This window comes from Malania oleifera, chromosome 10 (assembly GCF_029873635.1).
Source record: "Malania oleifera isolate guangnan ecotype guangnan chromosome 10, ASM2987363v1, whole genome shotgun sequence".
Classification (NCBI taxonomy): domain Eukaryota; kingdom Viridiplantae; phylum Streptophyta; class Magnoliopsida; order Santalales; family Ximeniaceae; genus Malania; species Malania oleifera.
In genome coordinates this window covers 33,373,866-33,399,469 of record NC_080426.1, presented here as the reverse complement: position 1 = coordinate 33,399,469, position 25,604 = coordinate 33,373,866, and the positions used below count along the sequence as shown (strand labels likewise).

General features: G+C 33.0%; 1 protein-coding gene across 3 annotated transcripts in view; it reads right to left on the bottom strand.

The window, feature by feature from the left end:
• The window catches only part of LOC131166427 (uncharacterized), a 47,841-nt gene that overhangs the window by 17,451 nt on the left and 4,786 nt on the right, over nucleotides 1-25,604 (bottom strand). Inside the window, exons 2-6 of one of the 3 annotated variants that reach the window (XM_058124963.1) lie at nucleotides 25,038-25,076; nucleotides 15,931-15,979; nucleotides 15,451-15,588; nucleotides 14,989-15,128; nucleotides 14,765-14,874 (exon numbers count right to left, since the gene is read on the bottom strand). In XM_058124963.1, coding sequence (XP_057980946.1) covers nucleotides 14,765-14,874; nucleotides 14,989-15,128; nucleotides 15,451-15,588; nucleotides 15,931-15,979; nucleotides 25,038-25,076 — 476 coding nt within the window. The remainder of the gene's footprint in view (nucleotides 1-14,764; nucleotides 14,875-14,988; nucleotides 15,129-15,450; nucleotides 15,589-15,930; nucleotides 15,980-25,037; nucleotides 25,077-25,604) is intronic. The other 2 variants (XM_058124962.1, XM_058124964.1) reach the window with 2 other exon arrangements.

The following is a 25,604-nucleotide window of genomic DNA, read 5'->3' as shown; positions in this document are numbered from 1 at the left end:
ATTGGTAGAAAATGATTCATGTAAATGGTTTTACTAGCGATAGCAGGTCGCATAAAGTAACGGTAACAGATATAGTGGGAAGCGTAACAGGCATGGTGGGAAGCACTAGTAACAAATGTTACATAATGGGAAACAAGTGTGATGGTTGTGACTTTTTTTCAAGTGCACATAATCTTATTTGTATTGGTATATTTGTGTGTTTTAAACTCTTTTAACTCTTCTTAAAAAGAGTGTTTGAATATTTTAGTTCAACTTACTAACATTGTTTAGTAAGGGCACAAATTTCAAATTTATTTTAAACTTCTATTGAAAGAAAAACTATCTACCTATACACACACACACACATATATATAAATATGCATATATACATATATATTTACTTTTTCATCATTCAAATGTTTGACAAATTAATTAATAGAACAAAATTCATTATACACTCCACTAATCTATAACACACATAAGATATACAAATAAATGAAATAAGACAATAAATTAACAAATTCTATAATTTTATTTGTTAAAGCAATGAAAATATAACAAATTTATACCGACAAGTTATGTTTTATAACCTAAGCTTTAAAACTCGTTTAAGGGTTAGGTGTTTGATAAGTCCTCAGTTTACACTGCATGCTGCCTCCATCCATCACAACTGTAATCTGCTAGTGAGATCTTCTCCTCTTGGTCTGTTTTCCCTTCTTGATTCCTCCTGTTGCACTCAAATATCTCATGATCTAAACTCTCTCTTGTATTTCCTCTCACTATATGTGGATCTAGAAGATGATTTGTGGACAGGGTTTCTAGGCTAGTATATTAGGTTTTTGATTTTTATTTATAGGCTTAACTTCTGCATTAAACTTTTCATTTGAATCTACATTATCTTTCAAAAATAATTTTGGCACAAGTCATGATTTTACCCTTGCTTTGTAACACACATCAAACTTACATGCTTTATTTTTTCAATTTCATTGGCATGCATCCATTTTAATATTCAACTGGGGAGGTCTGTATAAGAAAGGTGCTAAGTTTAGGTCTCTGATGTTTGATGTGTGTGTGTGTGTGTGGAATCTAGATCTAGCACCAAGGTGTTTGTTCGATATTTGTGAAGTAGGCGCAGTTTAAGGAACAAGTAAATTACTTAAGCTATGTTTGAGGGATTCCCACTTTTCATACATTAAATTTGAAAATTGACGGCATCAACCACTTACTGACTTTCAAAAGGATAACATGCATTGATTATATTGAAATTCAAAACAACTTGCCAAACAAACATCCTATTCTCAAGAATATTATAATTTCTAGATAAAAAAATAAAAAAAGACGTACCCAGTGCACAAGGGTCCCACTTTGAGTGGGATCTAGGAGAGGTGGATGTCGGCAAGCCTTACCCCCATTTTTGGAGAGGCCGCTCCCAAGTCTCGAACCCGAGACCACCCATACCGAGGCAGAGGCACTTGCCATCGCACCAAGGCACGACCTCTAATTTCTAGATAAACATATGCACTTTAACAACATCCTATTTTCAAGAACTTATACTCATTCTGATTTCAAGTCAACACTTTTGGTATTTCCAATTCATGCACTAATCTTTTCTCCACCCCAAATTTTTGAAAACAGAAGTATATGCCTACATGCTTTTATAATTTTCAATACAAAGCTAGCAAATATTTACAAAATTTTCTCAATCAAAAACCATTAGATACATGCACTTTGCCTGTGTAGCATTAAATCTCTAACCACAGCGAGTCCCAAGACTGAAAAAAGGGAATAGGGTTGTGTTAGGTAGTTGATAGCCAAGGTGAAACTTGAAAGATCTATATAGCATGAATCTTTACCAAATATTCACTAAGGCGTCCCCTACAAGACACATGTTGCACTTATACCAGCACAAGAGTAGCAAAAATGGACAAGGGTCGACTAGGCTGAGCATTCAAAACAAGAGGGTAAAGTACAGAAAACTAGGATTAGAACCGCAACTTGAAATATAGGGGCACTTACAAGAAAAAGCATGGAGATAGTGGACACAATGATCAAAAGAAAAATTAACGCTATATGCCTTCAAGAGACTAAGTAGTGGAGAAATCTAGAGAAATTAAAAATTCAGGATTTAAATACGCTGGAAAGGGAAAACATAAAAACGGGGTAGGATTCATTTAAATAAATGCCTAAAAAATAATGCAGTATAATTTTAAAATAATAAGGATAGGATTATAAAAATATAGTTCTAGGCTTAGAAATAATAAATGTCATTAGTGTGTATGCACCCCAAGTAGGAATAGCAAAAAATGTTAAAAGACAATTCTGGGAGAATATGGATAGAGTTATACAAGGGAGACCAAGGTATGAAAAAAGTAAAAAACATTCATAGGAGCTGATTTGAATGGACACATTGGAAGGGACAATAAAGGCAATGAAGGAATAAATGGAGGCCTTGGATATGGAGAGAAAAATGAGTTTGGTGATATGATTATAGATTTGTCATGTCTTATGATTTGGTTACATTGAATATCTACTTAAGAAAAGAGAAGAACACTTAATAACCTTCAAGAAAAGAGAAGAACACTTAATAACCTTCAAGAGTGGACAAAATAAAATTCGATTAGATTTTTTCTTAACTAGGAGGGGGGATCTTTTATCATGTAAAGAGTGTGAAGTTATCCCAGGTGAAAGTTCAATCACACAACATATAGTTCTCGTAATAGATACAAATACATTAGAAAATGGAAGAGAAAGAACAAAATAACAAGAGACTAGGTGGTGGAGCTTGAATGGAGAAAATATAGTAAAATTTAAGGATAAAAATAATCAAAGAGGGTGATTGGACAATAAGGGGCAAGGGAGATGCTAACACTTTATGGAATAGGATGGCCAGCTCTACTAAAAAGACAGCAAAAGAGATCTTAGGTGAATTCAAAGGACAATTCTCTTTCTCAGGCAGTAGAGAAAGTTGGCGGTGGAATCACGATGTCCAAAAAGTTGTAAAGACAAAAAGAATTTGGTATAGAACATAGCAAATTTGCAGAAACATAAAGACCTTTGAAGTATAAAGAGGCAAGAAAATATGCAAAAAAGTTCATTAGTAAAGCTAAACATGGAATTTATGATAACTTATACACTAGGCTAAACACAAAGAAAGGGGAAAGAGAAGTACATAAACTGGCTAGAACTAGAGAAAGAATGAGCAGCAATTTAGGCAATGTTAAATTTATAAAGGATGAGAACGATAATGCCTTGGTTAAAGAAGAGGACATAAAAGAAGGTAGCAAAGATACTTTAATAAGTTGTTTAATGAAAACCAAATTGAAAGCTTGAACTTAGAAGTGACAAATGAGGAAAAAACTAAAAATGAGATTATTCGCAAAATTAGAGTAAATGAAGCAAAGATGGATTTAAAAAAATGAAAAGTGGGAAATCTATAGGACCAAATAGCGTCCCAGTTGAAGTTTGGAAATGTTTAAGGGATATTGGAAGTATATGGTTAACAAATCTATTCAACACTATTATAAAAACCAAGGAAATGTCAGAGGATTGGAGGAAAAACATGTTAATACCTATATATAAAAATAAAGGTGATATTCAAAATTGTAATAACCATCGTAGAATCAAACTTATGAGTCATATGATGAAATTATGGGAAAGGGTAATGAACAAAGAATAAGATTAGAAGCGAGGGTATCAAAGAATCACTTCGGTTTTATGCTTGGGAGATCGACAATAAAAGCTACTCATATTTTAAGATGGTTAATGGAAAAATTTAAGGAAAAACAAAGGGGGCTTGCATATGGTTCTTGTTAACCTAGAGAAAACATATGATTGAGTACCAAAAAAAGTTATTTGGTGGGTTTTAGAAAGAAAAGGAGTAAACACTAGATATATTGACGTCATTAAGGGTATATATGATAGATTAACGACCAGCGTTAGGACTACATGAGGAGAGTCTAGAGAATTTCCAATCATAATAAATATACACCAAGGTTCTACTTTGAGCTCGTATCTTTTCGCTTTAATGATCGATGAACTCGCTAAGAATATCCAAAATGAGATCCCATGGTGCACGTTGTTTGTAGATGATATTATTTTGATTGAGGAAAGTAAGCATAGAGTAGAATATAAGTTAGAACTATGGAAAACAACTTTAGAGTATAGAGGCTTTAGGATAAGTAGAAATGAAACAAAATATACGAAAAGTAACTTCAGCCATGTAAGGTGGAATATTGGAGATAAGATTAAACTTGATAAAATTAATAGCACTAGTAGATTTCCAAACTTTGAATCTATCATGCAAGCGAAAGGAGATATTGAAAGAGGATCTAATTCTAGAAGTGGAGAAAAATTGAAATAGTATTTCCTATAATTTTAAAATAAGGTACAATCTGAATGTATTATAGACTACAAGGATAATCTAAAAGGAAAGAATAACAAAAGGAAAGAATGACAATTGCTAACAAATCTCCTAGAATATCTCCTAAGAATATATCCTAGAATATCTCCTAAGAATATTTAGATAATTACAGAAATTTCTCCTATAATCAAGGACAGTTAACTGGATAAATTTGGAAACTTTCCAACACTCCCCCTCAAGCTGGTTTGAAGATGTCTTCCATAGCCAGCTTGCTGATCAAATTTTCAAATTGCTTCTTTGGTAGTCCTTTTGTAAGTATATCTGCTACTTGTTCAATAGTAGAGATATAGGGTAAACAAATCAGTCCACTTTCCAGCTTCTCCATTATAAAATGCTTGTCGACCTCAACATGTTTTGTTCTATCTAGAAGCACTGGATTGTGAGCAATGGCTATGGTAGATTTGTTATCGCAATACAGTCTCAAAGATAGTGGATTTGTGACTTTCAATTCTTCCAATAATTTTTTAATCCACAACACTTCACAAATTCCATGAGCAACTGCTCTAAATTCTGCCCCTGCACAACTCCTAGCTACCACATTTTGTTTTTCGCTTCGCCACGTAGCCAAATTTCCACCAACAAAGGCACAATAACTAGAAGTTGATCTTCTATCACTTATACTCCCAGCCCAATCTGTATCAGTGTATACCTCAACTTGTAGATTTCTATGGTCTTCAAACAATAGATCTTTTCCTGAAGTTCCCTTTAAATATCTCAGGATTCTATAAACTGCATCAAAGTGGTCAAGCACTAGTGAGTGCATGAATTGGCTTACCATACTGACAGCAAAGGCTATGTCAGGACATGTATGTGAGAGATAAAGTAGCCTTCCAACCAATATTTGGTACTGGTCTCTATTGGTTACTTCTTCAGGCTTGGCAGGTTGTTGTTTAGGATTCGGCTCTATAGGTGTCTCAGCTACTTTACACCCTAGTAAACTTGCTTCTCCAAGAAAGTCAAGCACAAATTTTCTTTGTGAAACAAAAATACCTTTTCTTGACCTTGCAAATTCCATACAGAGAAAATACTTCAAGTCACCCAAGTCTTTAATCTCAAATTCATTAGCAAGCATCTGTTTTAATTTCTCAAGTTCCTTGCTGTCATTACCTGTCAAAATAATATCGTCAACATAGACAATTAGAATAGCAACCTTCCCTTCACTTGAGTGCATATAGGACATGGTGTGATAAGCTTGACCTTGGCTGTAACCATGACCCTTTACAGCCTTCCCAAAGCATTCAAACCAAGCTCTCGGAGATTGCTTGAGCCCATACAATGATTTTTTCAATTTACACACCTTATCTCTGCCAAGGTTACCTTCAAAACCTGGTGGCAATTCCATAAACACTTCATCCTCTAGATCTCCATTTAAAAAAGCATTCTTCACATCCAACTGGTGTAAGGGCTAGTTAGAATGTACAGCTAAGGAGAGTAATACTCGGATTGAGTTTATCTTGGCCACTGGAGCAAATGTTTCTTGATAGTCAATTCCGTATGCTTGTGTAAACCCTTTTGCAACCAGTCTCACCTTATATCACTCTATATTGCCATCAGCCTTGCATTCAACTGTAAACACCTACTTGCAACCTATAGTTTTATTTTCCTTGGGTAAATCAAAAATTTCCTAAGTACTGTTTTTCCATAGTGCATTCATCTCTTCAAGTACTGCTAACTTCCAATCCGGATGATCCATAGCTTCCTGAATGATCCTTGGAACAAATAGGTGAGAAATATTGGATGTAAAGGCCTTAGGATTATGAGAGAGTCCATGGTATGATAAATATTTGGCAATGGGGTGTGTGGTACAGGTTCTAACTCCTTTCCTAATGGCTATAGGTATATCAAGGTCAGTGGATTGATCAACTAGAAGTGTAGTAGAAGGATTACCTGGGATTTCCAAATGACTAGTTTTTGGAGGTGATGATTGATTCTACTTTGAAATTGTGGGATGATCCTTAGTATTAGAACGATACCTGCTAGTATAAACACGAAGCTGAGAAGAGGGATTTTCTGTAGCAATTCTCCCCGTGTTTGTGATTCCCTTATGCTTTGTACAGGCAGATTGGGATTTCCATTGATTTTCACTATTAAAAATTTCAGTTCCTTGAATGTTTTGTAGAGGGCTGTCAATGTCAAGGAAAACATTAGGCATTGGTATAGAAATTTGCCAAAACTGATCTTCACTACTCTCTTTCTCCCCCTAAAGATAAGTTTGGTTAAAGTAAGATTGATTTTCAACAAAAATGTCATCCATACTGATGTGAAAACATTTGTACCCACTCTTATTGGGAGCATATCCAAGAAACACACATTTTTCAGCCCTAGGATCAAGTTTAGATCTAAGATGTGCTGGAATATGAACAAAAACAGCGCATCCAAATACTTTTAGAGGCAGATTAGAAATTATCCTATTATCAAGAAAGAATTTTTTTAGGCATGCCAAAGGAGTGATATACTACAGCACATGGGTGGGCATTCCATTAATAAGGTAACAAGCAGTTAGAATAGCATCCCCCCACAAATATTTTGGAATATGCATAGAAAACATTATAGTCCGTGCAACCTCAAGTAAATGAAGATTTTTTCTTTCGGCGACGCCATTTTGTTGTGGGGTGTCACGACACGTGAATTGATATTGAATCCCTCTTTCTTTCAAAAAATTTCCCAAAACTTGGTTGAAATATTCTGTACCATTATCCGTACGAAGTATGCTTATTTTTGTGTGAAATTGATTTTCGATCATACTATAAAAATTATTGAATAATATTTCAACTTCAAATTTCCCATTCATCAAATATACCCAACAAATCCGAGTATGATCATCTAAAAAAGCCACAAACCATTTTTTGGAATAAGGTAATAACCTTAGAGGGACCACAAATATCACTATGAAGCAAATAAAAAGGTCTTGATGCATAGTAGCCTTTTGAATTATAAGGAACTCGATGACTTTTTAATAAGTGACAAACTTCGCAATGAAGAGAAGTACAATCCAAATTTTTAAACAAACTAGGCAACAAATACTTTAAATAAGAAAAACTAGGATGCCCTAATCTAAGATGCCAAAACATTAATTTGATCACGCATAGGGATTGAACAAGTACTACCACTCAAGCCCTGAGCTTGTTTATTGCTGATAAGTGCATAAAAGTGCACTCTGAACATTACTTTTTCTTGTTTATTTGCTAATTTATAAGGAAAATTTGAATATGTTAGTGGTAAGTTTCTGACTTGATCTTTATTTTATAAAGTTTTTAATTCTAATTAATTTTCTATGATTTTTATCATAGAAATGAAGTTAAGAAGATTTGGAAGTCAACCCTTAGCATAAACGAAGAAGATCAGTCACCTAAATTGGAGGAAAGAATATTGGATATAATATAATCCCATTTTAGAAGAGTCTCCGCACTGTTCAATATTTCCATCATAACTATCTCATTCATGGTTGGTTTTAGGCGATTCAAGTTGGGTTGAAAATTTTACATAATGAACTACAATTTATCTTGAAATAGCCTTTTGCTAACTCGGACTTTTACTAGGTCAAAAGTGGGCCGCAATCCAAGTCCGAAATTCACTATGAGACAGCCTGGACGTTTTTCGGCATTTTAATCATAACTCTCTCATCTGATATCGGATTGGTGTGATTCAAGTGGCGTTGGAAAGCTTACAAAAAGATCTACAATTCATTGTGAGATTGTATTTTGCTAATCCGGACATTTACTAGGTCAAAAGTGGGCCGCAATCCAAGCCCGAAAACCAGAGGATATTTTTTTAGTGTTTTTCTTTTTATATTATTCCATTTTTAGCGTTTTGAGGAGACAACTATATAAACAAAAACTCTTATTTTGAGGTGGTGGCTGGGTTTTGTGAAGATTCTCTTTAGAGTTTATTTTTCTTTCATCTTATCATAAGGAACAAATTCCCTAACCTTGGCTAGGGATGAACTTGATCTAATAAAGGTATTTCAATTTGTTTTTAATTCATATTGTTGTTCTTCAATGTTTTTATATTTTCTATTTATTGTTCATTAATAATTATTTGTTTTATTTCGCGCCTAAATATTCATATATCTGAATCTCTTCATGGATTCAGTCATACTTTTTCCATAGAATTGTAAGGATCCATGAATATGTTCAAGACAAACTAGCAATTTTGTTACATTACTCCTCTGCTGTGATATTGTCTCCGAATAAATTGTCGTCATTAGATTTTGTAAACAAAGTTAATAGCTTTTGAGTTTTTGACGAGATGAATAATATTTAGAAAATTTACTTTTGAATTTATCAAAGATTTATAATTCTATATTTTCCAATTGGGGATTTGGGATGTGAAATCTCCAGTTGAAAAAACCAATGGATTAAAAATAGATTGATTATTTGATATGTGAGAGGGATTCTTGATGCCTTGGTTCTTGCAAACTTGATTTTTCATCCATAAAAATAATCTTAGTTTTAAATCTTTCTAAAAAGAAGTCGGTTGTCTTTTTCTTTAAAAATCATTACTATTCTTTTTATTTTTATTTGCCCATTTGTGTTCCTTTTTCCATCTCCCTATGGAATTGACACTCCAAAGTTGTGCTACAACTACCGCATTATTCTATGGGCGTAATCAATTGCTGAATAGGGTATCATCAAAATAATAAAGGCCATCAATCATCCTAGCACTGCCAATCATCGCCCCCGAAATCTGGTCCTGAAATTCACAGTGAGAATCAAAGAATATGATACGACAGTTAGAATCACAGGATAATTTACTAACAAACAGAAGATTGCAAGTATTTTAGGAACATGAAGGGCAGAGTTTAATTCTATTTTCCCGAAAAATCTAATTGAACCTACTCCTGCAATGGATGAAAGACTCCCATCTGCAATCCTCACCTTTTTATTACCCGGACAAGGATAATAAGATTGAAACAATTGAGATATACTGGTCATATGGTCGGATGCACCTGAATCAATAACCCATGGTGCAAAGGCTAAAGAACTAGAATAGGCACTCAGCATATTACCTGTTTGGGCCAAGGAACCAATGGAAGTACCAGATATCGGATTGGATTTTAGTAGTTGAAGAAGTTGATCCATCTGCTCTGAACTTAGAACATTGGTCTGGGCTTCATTTGCTCTAGGAATCACTTGGTTGTTTCAAGGTCCAAGTTTGCTGCTCTTCCAATTTGCTAGCTTTCCATGTAGTTTCCAGCAGGTTTCTCGGGTATGTCGTGGCTTATTACAATAGTCACACCATACTCAATATTTTTGATTGGGATATGACCGTTGTGCAAAGGCATTAGAAGCAGTCAAAACAATAGGATTAGCAGCAACCAAAGACGATTTCTCCACTGCTCCATCAGCCCACTTTTTCTGTAGCATAACATTTCGACAACAATCTTCACGTCTCACTTCAGAAAATACCTCTCCAATTGGAAGCAGAGGTTGTCTACCAAGAATCCTCCCCATGACCTCATCAAACTCAACATTGAGTCCAGCCAAGAATTTTAAAATTTTTGCATTTTCCACCATATTCTTGTTGTAGTTGCAATCATCAGGGCTCATCCATTCATAATCATTGAATAAATCCAAGCCCTACCACAGTCCCTTAAGGACATTAAAATACTTAGTCACACTGTCTTCCCCTTGTTAGGTCTTGCCAATTTTTTGCTGCAATTCATAAATCTATGAATAATTTCCAAGGTCAGAATACATCTTACTAACATTATCCTAGAGTTCTTTTACAATAGGATAGCACATGTATTTAACACTAATATCCTCATCCATTGCATTCACAAGCCAAGCCATAATCATGGAATTTTTAGCATCCCATATAGCATATGATGGGTCTGCTCTGTCAGGGGCCTTGGTTTCACCAGTAAGGTACCCAATCTTACCTCTCCCGCGGATATACATTCGAACTGATTGAGACCATCTCAAGAAGTTGGCTTCATTGAGACGGATATTTGTGATTTGGACTGAATGGGGTTCGGTATGGGCTACTTTGGTTTCAGTTTTGGTGTTGACCACAGGTTCAGGTGTGGCCAGGGTGGAAGTTTCGAAAATTTCAGACATAATGGAGGCTAAACAGGGTTAAGGCAATAAGGCCTAGGTTTTAAAGGCTATGATCGTTGAAAGGAAAAGAAAACCAAACTCTGATACCATCTATAAGTGGAGAATAATTGAAATAGTATTTCTTCTTATTTTAAAATAAGGTACAATCTGAATGTCTTATAGACTACAAGGATAATCTAAAAGGAAAGAATAATAAAATAAAGAATAACAAAAGGAAAGAATGACAATTGCTAATAAATCTCTTAGAATATATCCTAAGAATATATCCTAGAATATCTCCTAATAATATTTACATAATTACAGAAATTTCTCCTATAATCAAGGAGAGTTGACTGGATAAATTTGGAAACTTTCCAACAGTAATACATAGAGTTAATGTTATCAAAAACAAAATACATAGAAAAAGTAGGCTGGGTAAATGGAGGAGTGCTCCAGACATGCTATGTGATCATATGTGATTGTAGAATTCCCTTAAAATTAAAAGGAAGGTTCTATAGTACAGTTATAAGACCAGCTATGCTATTTGGATTAGAATATTGGACAACTAAGAAACAACATTTCAAAAAAGTTTTAAGTTGTCGAAGTATGAATGCTAAGGTGCATGCACTAGTGAGGAAGAGTGTGTTATTGTTATTGGTAGAAGATGGGGTAAAGGATTCTTCTTCTTCTTTTTTAAATAAAAAGGAAAGAAAAAAAAAAACTAGAAAAGAAAGAAAGTTGAAGTTAAAAGAGATAAGAGAAGAAAAATTAAATAACTAATATTATCAAAACAAATATTTGCTTTAACAAAATAGTATTCATATCAACTTGTAAATATTAAAAAAAAAACTAAATAATTTTGTATCATTGTCATCCTCATTATAATCTCCCAAACCCCCACCCCCCCCAGTCACATAACTTATCAAGAATGATTTATGAAAGGGGGAAAAAAATAAAAAATGAGAAGAAAAGGTTAAAAGATAAAAATATGTATTTTTGTTGTAACAGTCGTGTGGGGTTACATAACTATAGCAGCTGTTATGCAACAATAGCACAGCTCATAATGGCATGGCCAATACGACTACAATTTTTCTTCCAACCAATCTAGTGGTGTGTAACAGTACCGAGAACCTGAAAAACCATTACAGCATTACATAACAATTGCAACCGCTATTTAAAACCATGTTCATGTAGCCAGCCCCACATAGTGGGACTTAAGGCTTGGATTTTCAGTGTTGTTGATGCTAGAAGGCTTTATCTACTTTCTATGAAATAACTGGAAACACAATACAAGTAATTTAACCATATATCATTAGGCCAGACCTGTGGAAATGCTCAATGAAATACTAGATCCGAAACTATCCTAGAGCTCATTTTTCCATGGGGTCATTCTTCTCAAATCATGCTAGAGGAAAGCCAACACATTTTTTTCAGCATATACTCAAATTTAGAACATAATTGAACTTTTGAAATGACCAACATCACCCTAATCCTCTAACTTCATGTTTGGTTCACATAATGGAATGGGTAGGAAAGAAATAAAATGAAAATTAGAAGATGAAATCAAGTGATAAATTTGATTGTATTGCCCCAGATTTCACCCTATTCCTACATACAAATGTGTCGATAGCAGTGGAAAAATTGGTAAATCAAGTGTGTTACAAATGACATTTGAGAATTATCAGCGCCAAATGAATTAGTTTCTCGATATCTTAAACCACATTAATCTCAGACAAGAATTATGAAGTACATTTTCAGAAATATTTTCAAAAAAATTGTTGGCATTACAAGGCTTAAAATCTTCTTATCTTGTTTTGATGCTAACAAACAAGTAGAATTTAACATATTCGTGTGAGTAATGTTATTTCAGGGCTCATATATGAGAAAGTAAGGTGAAGGTGCTCACAAGGATCAAATGAAGCTTAAATGAGTCAAAGCATGGATTTAAAGATGATATATTAAACCTTGAAGATTATGAGGACATGAATGATATGTTGAAAGCCAAGGAATATTAAAGTCAAAAGAGTCAAAGAAAGGCAAAGTGAGAAAGCTCAAAGAATATGGAAGTTTGAAGAAAAGATGGACTCAATCCAAGGACAAAGCATGAAAACTCAAGAACCTAGAATGTTAATGTTGTAGAAGTCTCATGTAAGTGCTTTAATGTCTAAAATATCATTTGAAATATTTTGAAGCTCTTAGGTTAACTTCTTCGACCTAGATACCTTTTAACATACTTGGACATACTTGGAAAATATTTTTATAAGGTCAAAAATTATTTTAAAAAGGTGAGAATCATTTTTGGAAGGAAAAGCACCAAAAAGAGTTTTTCCAAATACTGTCAGTTTTTATACAGCCGCATTTAGGCGAATTTTTCTCTATCAAAATCGCCTTATTTTAAAATGTGTTCAACATGAAAGTTATAGGATTTTCTCTTAGCTTTCTTTTGACACCAAGAACACTTAATTTTGAGTTATACAGAAAAAGTTATGACCAAAACACTGAAGCGGGGTCACAGCTGTTAGACATCTGAACATTGTTCACGGGAGGGACTTCAGCTGTCTGAACAGCACATAGAACCACTTTAGACGTCTAAACTCGATACTTCAGACGTCTGAAGATTTTTCGGGACAAAAATAAAGAAGGCAGTAGCTGTTCAGACATCTGAACCCGGCACTTCAGACATCTGAACTTGGCACCTCAGACGTCCGAACCCTCACTTCAGACATCTGACCCTGTGTCCAATTTATTTTTTAAAGGGTTTCAAGAACTTCAGATGACTGAATTCGAATCTTCAGACATCTGAACACTGTTCAACGGGCAAATTTTTAAATTCTAATATTTTAAAATATAGCCGTTTTGAACTCCAATTTTTCTAACAACTTGGGAAACTCTCTAAGGAAACTTTTGCAACATGGAAATAAGTTTGAAAGCCTATAAATACATGGTTTTGCAAATCAAAATACATCCAAGAATTGAAAAATCTGTTTTGAGAAGCTGAAAGCACTCTTGTTCTTCTAAAGTTCTCTTACTCACTCATTGCAAATCTCTTTTGCTGAGATATTCTGAAGTGCTAATCCTTCCTTCTCTGAATTCCTACTGCTAAACCTCATCTAAGAAGGATATTGGTGAATTCTACACTTAAGCTTCATTGTATTTCATATTGATATTTTATATTCAAGTATATAGTGCTGAAATTGTACTAACTTGCTCTTTGAGAGAGTATACTTGTACACAGATTATATCTTGTTTTCTTGTAGTTCTTTGACGTTCCAAGTATTGTTTGGATCGTTGGCTAAGCAAGGGGACATTGCTTAGAGAGGTGGGCTCTAGCCTAAAGGAGTGACTGAACGATCGTTTGGAGAGGCGGGCTCTAGCCTAGTGAAGGAGTGTTTGAGCGTGGGGTATCGCTTGTAAAGGTTTTGTTCCACCCGTCAACGGAACAGGTTTAGTAAATCCTTTGGTGATTTGCCAAGGGTGAGGACGTAGGCTGGGTATAAGCCGAACCTCGTAAAAATCTCCGTCTCACTCTTTCTTTCCCTATTCTTTATTTTCAGTGCATATTTAAATTGCGTGGATGGTTTAAATTTGAAAATCATATAAACTACGTATATTTGGAAATCAAGTAAACTTTAAGTTTGATTTTGATTTGGATTGCAGAAACCGAAAGGGAGTACGTTGGTTGAACCATTCTTTGCGGAAACCATACGGGAGTACGTTACTTGGTTAAACACCCAAAGATAGATTAACAGAAAGTTTATTTGAATTCTAAGTATTTGGGAAGAGTATGAATGTGTTGTTGAAAAACATGTTAAAGAAGCAAATCTATATCAGCGAAGTATAAATTATAATTCAACTACAGGGCTTACAATTTCATATCCAGGGCTGACAACAAAAGATATATTGTGATTGAATGGTATAAAGCTTGAGATTAATTGGATAGTGTTTGTATTCCAAGAGTGCTAAATCTTGAATGATTTCATCAATCTAATAATGCTGCAGTGAACTTATATTTGATAAATAAATTGTGGTTGTGTTGGTTTGGAGATTGTGATTAATTGTTTGAATGTTTTATTAAGCTGTGTGGTTGATTAAAGAAATTAAGTTGTTGTGTGATTGGTGAAATTAAACAAACAAGTTAAAGAATTGGTTAAGTGTTTAAAAAAGTTAAGGATTCTTAAAAGAAGTTAAAAGAAAGTTTTAAAAGTCCATTCACCCCCCCTCTTGGGAAGCTATTCCTAATTTCAAAAATGATTCATAATCCCACAAAAAAAAAAATGTAACAATCAATAATGCAACCAGCATCCAATCTGCAGTGACTTAAACATACCTTGTGAATTTTTTCTCTCTCTCGAAGGATGTATAGTTGCAGGACTTGAATTTCTAAAGTCAGTAACTTTTTCCATTTGCAGCCATTGCCACCACCTAATAATGCACTCACTGCCATAATTTTGAAAATAGAACACAACAAGGAAAAAATTGAATCAATAAGTTGTACACCTCTTATCAGATGGCATAGGAATTTTAAAATATACACATGGGAGTGGACTATACCTATGAAAGCAATGAAAACAAGACATCAACTTCATAAATGGCAAGATGTTATCCTCATCATCATCCAAAACTAAATGATGCAAGCACAATGGACAATTTCCATCAGGATGATTCATAAGAGAGAGCCTCTCCACTGCTTCCTGACAATAAATTTAAACCGATCAAGAATTTCAAATTACATAGAAATCAATATTTACAATTGAGTTTGATATTCAGGATTATACAACAATGAAGTAATATCCAGTATACATTGAACCCTCCAAGAAGGGATCCTCAACCCTACCAATTAGAGAACTGCCAAAGATAGCATCAAAAAAAACCTCAAAATGAAACAAAGGATAAAAATCATGCACTCACAAAAATCTCCTAGTCATTTCCAGCTTCAAATGGACTAACAGCACTGAGGTTTATCCTCAGAAGTCCAAAAACAGGTTCTATAAAATATGATTGTGCAAAAGTTACCTCACAAAGTGCTATAAGCATTGAACAGGAGGAGAGTTCAATCGCTTTATCTTGTATGCAAGTTAAAAGTTGCCTTTGTCTTTCTTCGTCAAGACCCTTAGATTCTATAATACAAATACAGGGTGTTTCCTTGGGATACTGCCACAGGCAAAAGATACTCTTCAGCGCACAAACTGATTAACAAATGTCAATTACACTGCAACTGTAAATTGACAATGAGATTCAACATACCACATTTCAAAACTACGCTACATTTTATGCAAGTAGAAGTAAAGGGATACAACACATAAAAAAGAAAAAATAACTGTGCACGAAACAACGCCCCCTGCCCCACCACAACCCCTGCTTAAAAAAAAAAAAGCCTGGCATTGAATAATTTGTCTTGGTACATAAAGTATAAATTTTTGCATTTTGAAATTTTCAATGCATTGAAATATTGCATGAAATTCTTAAGACAAAAAGGTCGGCCAGTGCACAGACCTCACTTATGTCAAGGTCCAGAAAAGTGCGTAGCAGGTTTCCTCGATTGCTGCTAGAATAACATTGTTTAAATGAATATGAGGTGAATTCATTTTGTTACCCACTAATCAATTCAATGAACTTGGAAACATGCAAAGATTCAACCACAAAAATATATAACATGGCTGAACCATCAAACAAAAGCATCAAGGGGGAGAACAAAGTTAGCTATTACCTTGCACAATACATTACAAATCTCTATTGCCAATACTTTATAATCCATAATATATAATCCAACACCATTTACAAAATTTGTGCAGCATAAATTTTCAAATAAAAGTCTAGCACAATTCAGTTATGAAGTTTTTCATGTTCTATTTTTGACTAAATGTGATCATTTCTACGCATTATCAGCCACTGAACAGAAACATAGTATGCATGTGACTTTATGTTAATTCACCTTCACATGACGAACAAGCTTTGTTGATTATAAAACACATTAGTGTTCCAGCAAGCATCACAACACTTGTTACACAACAGCTCCTTAGGAGTGTTTGGTTCCTAAATCAAAAATATTACCATGGAATGACATCTCACAAATTTTATTCCTGGGAATGGGATGCCGGCCTAAAGGAAATATTTTTGTTAGGTTTGAGTTCTAAGATTCCTAGTGTGCTTAAATATTGAAGTCTTGACGTGCAATCAAAAAGATTACCATTATACCTTTAACCTATGCAGGATCAATATACAGAAAATAATCACATTTTTAGCACAAAAACTATTCAGAATATCTACCAAATTAAATCCACATCTTAAAATTTTCAACCATCATAAATAAAAAATTTCAGCACACTTAATAATCCAGTAAGCCAAAATAACGGAGAACAATATGATTTCAAATTTTCAAATATTATGCTCTATAATTATAGCATAATTGAGAAAGCTATAGATTGAAAAATCAAGATTTAAACTTTGGTACTCTGGTAAAGAGAAACATAAAAATGGAGTGGGAATTATTGTACACAAAGACCTAAAATATTTGAGGATAGGACCATTAAAATCAGGATAGCTTTAGGCCTGGAGATAGTGAACGTAATTAGTGCGTATGCTCCCCAAAGAGGCTTAGCAGAAAATCTTAAAAGACAATTTTGGGAAGATATGGATAGCATTTTACAAGGGATGCCAACATCTGAAAACATCCATAAGAGCTGATTTGAATGAAGACATTAGAAAGAATAATATAGGCTATGCGAGGATACATGAAAGCCAAGGATATGGATATAAAAATGAGGCTGGTGATTCAATCTTAGAATTTGCCATGTCTTACGATTTAGTTATATTGAGTACTTGCTTTATAAAAAGAGAAGAACAACTTTCAAGAGTAGTATAATAAAAGCCAAATAGTTCTCGACTAGGAACAAGGATCGTCTATCTTGTAAGGATTGTAAAATTATCCTAGGTGAAAGTTTGGCTACACAACATAGAGTCCTAGTATTAGATATACATATTAAAAAATGGAAAAGAAAGAGAAACATAAATCAACACAAGAGGAGTAGACGATGGAGCTTGAAGGGAGATAATATAGTAAAATTCAAAAATAAAATGATCAAAGAGTGTGATTGGACAGTAGGGGGTAAGGTAGATGTGAATACTATTTGCAATAAAATAGCTAATTCTATCATAAGGATAGTAAAATAGTTTTTAGTTGATTTCAAAGGAAGATATTCAAGTAATAAAGAAAGTTGGTGGTGGGATCAAGAAGTCCAAAAAAATGTTAAAACAAAAAGAAATTGGGATAAAATATGGCAAAATTGAAAATCTTGAAAAATAGAAAAAATGCAAAAAAGATTATTAGCGAAGCTAACATAGAGCTTATGATACTTTATATACTAGACTATACAAAAGAAGGTAAAAAAGACATTTATAAACTTGGTGGAGCTAGAGAAAGAAAATGAAAAGATTTAGGTGATATAAAATGTATAAAGGACGAGAATGATAACATCTTAATTAAAGAAGAAGACATAAAAAAGAAGTAACGAAGATGCTTTGATAAGTTGTTTAATGAAAACCAAAATAAAAGATTGAACTTGGAAGTGACCAATGAGGAGAAGACTAGCCCCAATTTGGGAGCACTTAAAAAAAAAAAGGCGCCTTGTCACTTAAAATAAACACTTTAAAAGAAAAAAAAAAGTGGTGTTTAGCTTGTACTACAACACCTAAAGACAAAAAGTGCTTTTCTAGAACCATCTTTTTGAGAACTATTTAAGTGAATTTTGAGAAGCAATCTAAGATAGCTTTTGGTCACTTATAAGTGGCACTATTCATAGGCGGGGTCAAATTTGTAAATATTAGAAAATTTAGTGGCTATTTCATAACTTAAAAATACATTAGAAAAAAATCATATACTATTATATTATGCAATATAATAAATTAATAATCAATGAAACATAATTAAATTTTGGAATGAAGAAGAAGAACCATCTATTAATTTGAAATAATATCAAAAATTAAAAATACTAATTTAATCAATAATATTATTTTAACATAAATTAATATGATATTCACATGTTATAAATATAAATTAAGAACAATATTATTTTTAATCAAAAAATAATATTATATTACTTTCACGTAATAAAAGTATTCAAATATTAATTAAAATAACAGTTAACGTAATTATTAATTAAATTTTTAATTATAAATTAATCATACATTATTTTACTATGCATTATAACCTATTAATTATTAATAAAATATAATTAAATTATTGGAATGAATAAAAAACCATTTTTAAATTTAAATTAACAATAAGTAAACAAAAAATTATAATTTAATTATTATTACTATCTTTAACATAAATTAATGTTATAATCATATATTATATATATACATTACTATCTTTAACATAAATTAATGTGATAATCATATATTATATATATACATTAATAAAAATATAATTTTTAATTAATAAATAATAGTATCTTATTTTAGTTAATAGAAAAAATTTAAATTTTAATTATAAAATTAATTATAAAATTAATTATAAAATTAATATAATTATCATTTAAATTTTTAATTATAAAAATATTAATACATTTATTTAAAATATATTTAAAATAACTATATATTATTAGTTATTATAATTCAATGCTGGATTGAATAAGAACTATTTATTAATTTAAATTGATATTAAATAAATTAAAATTTTGAATTTAACTAGTAATATAATTTCTATCATAATTTTATATGATAACAATATGTAATAAATATACATTAATAACAAGATTATTGTTAATTAAAAACCATAATTTAAATTTTAATTATAAATAATTAAAATAATTATTAATGAAATTGTTAATTAAAAATATTAATATTTGTAATCTAAAATATGTTTAAAAATAATTTATAATAAAAGTAAGGATCCAAATACCACTTATTTTAACCACAACCAAACACCACTTATAACTTTCAACACTTTTCCAATCCAGCACTTGTTATCAAAATTTATTAATTCCGCATTTTTTTATGAAGAACACTTCTACATAAGTAGTTCCAAACGATCCCTAAAAATCGGAGATTTATTTGCAAAATTAGAGTCATTGAAGTTAGGATGGCACTATAAAAGATGAAAAGTGAAAAATCTATAAGACCAAATAAAATACCAATTGAAGTTTGGAAATGTTTAAGGGATAAAAGTTATATTTGCTTAACTAATTTATTCAACACTATTATAAAAACCAAGAAAATGTCAGAAGAATGGAGGAAACATACGTTAGTACCTTTATACGAAAACAAAGACGATATTCAAAACTGTAATAACTATCGTGGAATGAAGATTATAAGTCATACAATGAAATTATATGAAAAGGTAACTAAACATAGAATAAGGCTAAAAATGATGATTTTAGAAAATCAATTTGGTTTTATGTTTTGAAGATCAACAACAGAAGTTATCTATCTTTTATGAAGTTTAATGAAAAAGTTTAGGGAAAAGAAGAAGGACTTGCATATGGTTTTTATTGACCTAGAGAAAGCATATGATAGAATAACTAGGGAAGTTCTTTGGTGAGTTTTAGAAAAGAATGAGGTATGCAGCAGATATATTGAGGTCATTAAGGACATGTATGATAGAGTAGTGACTAATGTTAGAACAGTGAATCTAAGATTTTTCAATCACAATAGTTGTACATCAAGGTTTTACTCTTAGTTCTATTCTCTTTACTTTATTAATTGATGAACTTACTAGGAGTATCTAAAATGAGATCCCTTGGTGTATGTTGGTTAAAGATGAAATCATGTTAATTGATGATGGCAAGAGTGGAGTGGAATCTAAGCTAAAACTTTGAAGAGTCATTAGAGTCTAAAGGGTTTAGGATAAGTAAGAATAAGAAAGAATATATGACATGTAATTTCAATAACGTAAGAAGAAGCAGGGGAGAGAAAATTAAACTTAATAATCAAGAGATTAATCGAACTAACAGATTTAGATATCTTAGATCTATTATGCAAGCGGAAGGAGAAATTGAAGATGTAACACATAGAATTAAAACAGGTTGGGTAAAATGGAGAAGTGCGTCAGGTATGTTGTGTGGCCATAGAAATACCCTTAAAATTAAAAAGAAAGTTTTAAGGTCGACTATGCTTTATGGTTCAGAATGTTAGGCAACTAAGAAACAACATATACAAAAAGTAAAAGTTGCTGAAATGCAAATGTTAAGGTGGATGTGTGGTATAGTTTTAAGGCCAGCCATGCTTTACGGTTCAAAATGTTGGGCAACTAAGAAACAACATATACAAGAAGTTAAAGTTGCTAAAATGCGAATGTTAAGGTGGATGTGTGGTATAACATTTAAAGATTAAGTAAGAAACGAGCATATACGCAATAATTTAGGCATAACACCAGTTGAAGACAAAATAAGGGAGGGGTGGCTTAAATGGTTTAGACATTTGAAACGTAGGCCTAGTAGAACAACTATGAGAAAGAGTGAGTTAATTATTGTTTCTAACATGAAAAGAGGTAGGATAGACCTAAAATAACTTGGAATGAGGTAGCCCGGAAGGATTTAATAACCCTTAATCTAATAGAGGAAAATGCTCTCAGTTGCGTGAATTGACGGAAAAAGATTCATGAAGCCAACCCCACCTAGTGGGACTTAAGACTTGTTGTTGTTGTTGTTGTTGTTGTTTTTCTATTTTTACTCTAATAATTAATTATTATGAATATAACTATAACATATAATAATATTATCATATCATGGAAGCATTATTGTCCATTAGCTAGGGCAATTTAGTCCAAAAAATAAAACTCCCATGGAAATGAGATTCCCTATATGGAAGGAAGGGAATGGGGTTCCCATGTTTTATGGGAATCCTTCATCCCCAAAAAATTTTAGATTTCTGCCACATCACATTTCAGCCTCGAGACAAGCATGGGAACGATGCCATGAACATCACTTCCCCAGAATGCTAAAATATTTCACAAACCAAGCATCCCCGAGAAAGATTTGAGCAAGAGAAGCAATAGATAGGAGAAATGGATATTTGGCCTCTAGAAGGATTTGGTGTTGATCATATTTTAGATGCATAATTTAAAAACTAATGACTTAGGGCTTGTTGAGAAGTACTTAGTATGAACTAAATCGCTCTAGACTGTCTAGAGTAGTTCAGAAGTTCAGCTCAATAAAAGCTCGCTCAAGCTTGTTCATTATATAAATGAGTTATTCCCAAGCCTAATTTTGAGAAGGTGAACAAGATCAGCTAAGTTATAAGATTGGTTGGGCTCATTTAATATGCTTGGATTAGGCTCGTTTAATAGTGTCAAATTAAGCTCAATCGAATGTACTGGGCTCATCGTTACCTAGATAGCAATGTGTTTTGAATTGTGGCATGGGTATGAGTATGGGAACGGGGCATGCTACTTAAGAGGTATGCAGTTCTTAGGGGTTTGGTCTCAGTCAATATGCCATTTCGGATCATGGTATGCACGAACCACATATTTGGGCCCCGCTATGTTGATTTGTGGTGTGGTTTGAGTTATTTACTTACCATGGAATATAGAATATAGAAAAACATAATTGCATCACAGTTCATAGTTCACAAATGTGCTGCGCCTTGACTTTGCATTTTTTATTCTAAAAAAAAAAATCAACATAATTGTTTCAACAGATTGAAAGGATAATTTACATACAAAATTAATATCTTTGAATATCATTTTAAAATCAACATATAAAAAAATATTATCATTAATTTTCATATCTATGCAAATATATATTGTATTAAACTAACAAAAAAAAATTATAAATTTCATTCTTTCAAAAAAAAAATCAATGAGATAAATATGACTACATTACTATTATTCATACTCAATTAAAATATATGATAGATTACCACTTTACCTAAAAGCTTAAGCTATTAGGTTACAGGTCAACAATGTATATCAAGCTTTAACACTCCCTCGCGCGTGCAGCCCGATGACACGTCGAGAGATAAACACATAATAGATAACACCTATAGGGAATATAATAATTTTTTAAACACCACACAGCAAATGTGAGCAGCAAGACTAGAACCCAGGACCTCCTAGCAACCAGCTTTGACACCACGTTAGATTACTACTGTACCTAAAAGCTAAGTTGTTAGGTTGTGGGCCAACAATGTATATCACAATGTATATCAAGCTTTAACAACATATAAATTATAAATGAAAAAAAAAAACAATTAATTAGTTTATTTCTTTTATATGTTACTGTGTTAATGTTGATCTGCAAAATTGTTACAATCTTTAAATAAACAAGCTAATATACAAAAAATTAAAATTCATACCAACCGAACACAAATAACATTTCTCTGCTACTCAAAACAAGTCTCTCTCTCGGTCAAACATCCCTCATTCCGTCTGTTCAAATCCATCCACCATTACAGCAATAGGAAGCCCTCTTCTCTCTCTCCATCACAGGCATTGCAATAGCAAGAAGTCTCCTCTCTCTCATCACAGGCTTCACAACAGCAGGAAGCTCTCTTTTCTATATAATCACAGGCTTCACAGGAGGAAGCCCTCGTCTCTCTCTCATCACAGGCTTCACAGCCACAGGAAGCCCTCTTCTATCCCTCCCCGTGCTATGCTTCGCAATGATGAATGTTTTCGTATGATTCCAAAATTTATGGATTTTCGCATGATTTTTTGTTTGAAAATGATTAACAAATCTGGGCTGCCTCTTTCAGGGATTTGGATCCCAACCAGCATCAATTTAGGATGCTATTGACCCACAAATTGGTACACTTGAAGAACGGTTCAAGGGGGCAGTGACCCAAATAACTATGAGTGGGCTTATTTAACCTACAAGTAGGGGTTTTGTTGGCATGGGCTTGTTCAGCCCCAAATAACACCCTGAATTCAGTAATAAGGCCAAGGCTCAAAGCTAATACGCACAGTAAGGGACAAAGAAACCCCAAGGCAGTATTAGTGAGAGCACATTTTCCCATTTTCAACAAAAACCTAAGAGCTTCTCACCTCTCAAAGATAGAGGTTCCAAAAGAACCAAGCCATTCATAGGCAGCTCAGCAACTCAACTCAGTAAGGGCTGGTTCAGCTCGTGCATTTGCACAAATAGCAAGCTTGAGCAAGTATAATCAAGCTCAGTTTAAACTCAACTCCAGCTCAAGCTTGGTTAAAATTTTAATAAACAGCTTGAGCATGATAAGTAAAGCTCGGTTCAGCACTGCTCATTTGTAGCCCTACTTAGTACTATGAACATTAGAGGAATTACATCTAACCATAAAGATGCTTCAGAATCCAGATTATTTCAGTTGCTTCTTAAATAACAACGATATTTGGCTTTGGAACTGTTCATTTCCTTGTTCTAATAGGAACCTCCATAGCAATAGGAAGGAAGTTTAATAAGAATGAATATCTATAGTCTTTTTTCCATGATCAATTGGTATGGTAAAAATATCAAGTTATCGACAACTCTGATCTAGATCAGTTTCTCCCCAACAAATATGTGTTTGGGCCAATAAAATCCCTAATTAGTAGAAGCATAGTTTAAGAGGTGACAAAACCTCATACCATTCACTACAAAAGGAAACTATAAAAACATATATTATTTTGGGAAAGAATTTTTGGAACAAGACTCATTACATGGAGAGTGAACAGTACTTCTCTAACAAATGTTTAGAATAGTGAGGTCAAATAGAGATTCTGCCAACACTAATGTTACAAAGTGTAAAACATGCAACAAAGTAAGTGGAGTCCAAGCAATTCCCGATCAAAAGAGAAGAAAGTTGAATCATTGAAGAAAAAAGAGAGTCAGATGCACAAAGGTTGAGATCATGGCTTGAAATTGGTTATAAAATAGAAATCAACACTTCATTATTTCAGTTTGTCCCCTCTTGGAAAACTAGAAATTAAATCATACAGGGGGAAATAAAACTGCTTGAACATATCAATCCCCATTATTAAGAAAATAGACACTAGGCAGCTTTAAGGGGACGGTGGTCAACCTCAACCCCCACCCCCAAGAGGCAGAGTAAGTACAAGTGTACAAAATTTATTTTATCTCCTTTTTTTTTCTTAGATCCTGCAAACTTTACTTTTGATAGAGATATAAAGTACAGCATTTCCACCCCCCACCCTAAAAAAAAAAAATCCAAGAAGTTCATGCAGACAGAAATCAACAAGCACTCAAACCACACTACTTCAATAAATACCACACTCAAATCACCGCAATAAAACAGGAGAGAAAATGGAAGGAGAAGATGAAGAAGGGAGAGCCAGAGAGGGACATCCCAGTAAGCAATCCCACCACCTCTTCTGTTTTCATTTTGAAGTAATCTTTTGACTAGCAAATCAAAAAAAAAAAGTAACTTTAAAACAATATTTTTTAGCATTGTAACAGTTGTGCTTTTGCAGATGCCAAACTCATTAACAATGTGACAGCATCATAGCTACTTCTATTCAGAACAACTGAATTATGACCAACCCATCCCCAAAAAAACAAAAACAAAAAAAAATATAAAAACAAAAAGCAAAAAGAGAAAGGAAAAAAATAGGTATGTGCAATAAAAAGAAATGCTCATCCAAAAACTTAAAATGTGTTGGAGGCTCTCTGATATATGAAACTAATAAGTACCTGAGGACCTGCTTGTATCCCAAGAGTTGCTTCCACAAACTGCATTGGATGATAAAAAGTTATAAGCATAAAATTTGCCACCTCCAAATAAAATTCTAAAAAATAAAAAACTGAAAATCAAATTCTGAACATTGAACACCAAACTGATTAAGCTTTTGGTAACAACTAAAAAATAATAAAAGAATGACCACCTTTTCCAAAAATCCAAAGAGGATTTTTTTTTTTCGGATATTTGCAGAATATATATTTACAGGTACAATCAACTGTAAAACTGAAAATACAACCCCAAATTTCTTGTTGGCAGAGTGGACTCATGGAACTTGCATGACTAAGGCAAAGAGATTGGAAATGGTACAAAAAATGAAATGGAACACTTTGTTTTCTTGCCATGACAAGCATTCGGTGGCCCTGCAAAATGTGTGATTTTTTGTAGGTGAGATTTTGGGGTTTTGGGAAGACCAGAAGAGGAAGGAATTTGTGGACTTGTGCAGTGTATGCCATTTTGTCGATTCTATGGCTTGAGAGTAACACAAGAATTTTCAAATATCATATGACTTACCAAATTTT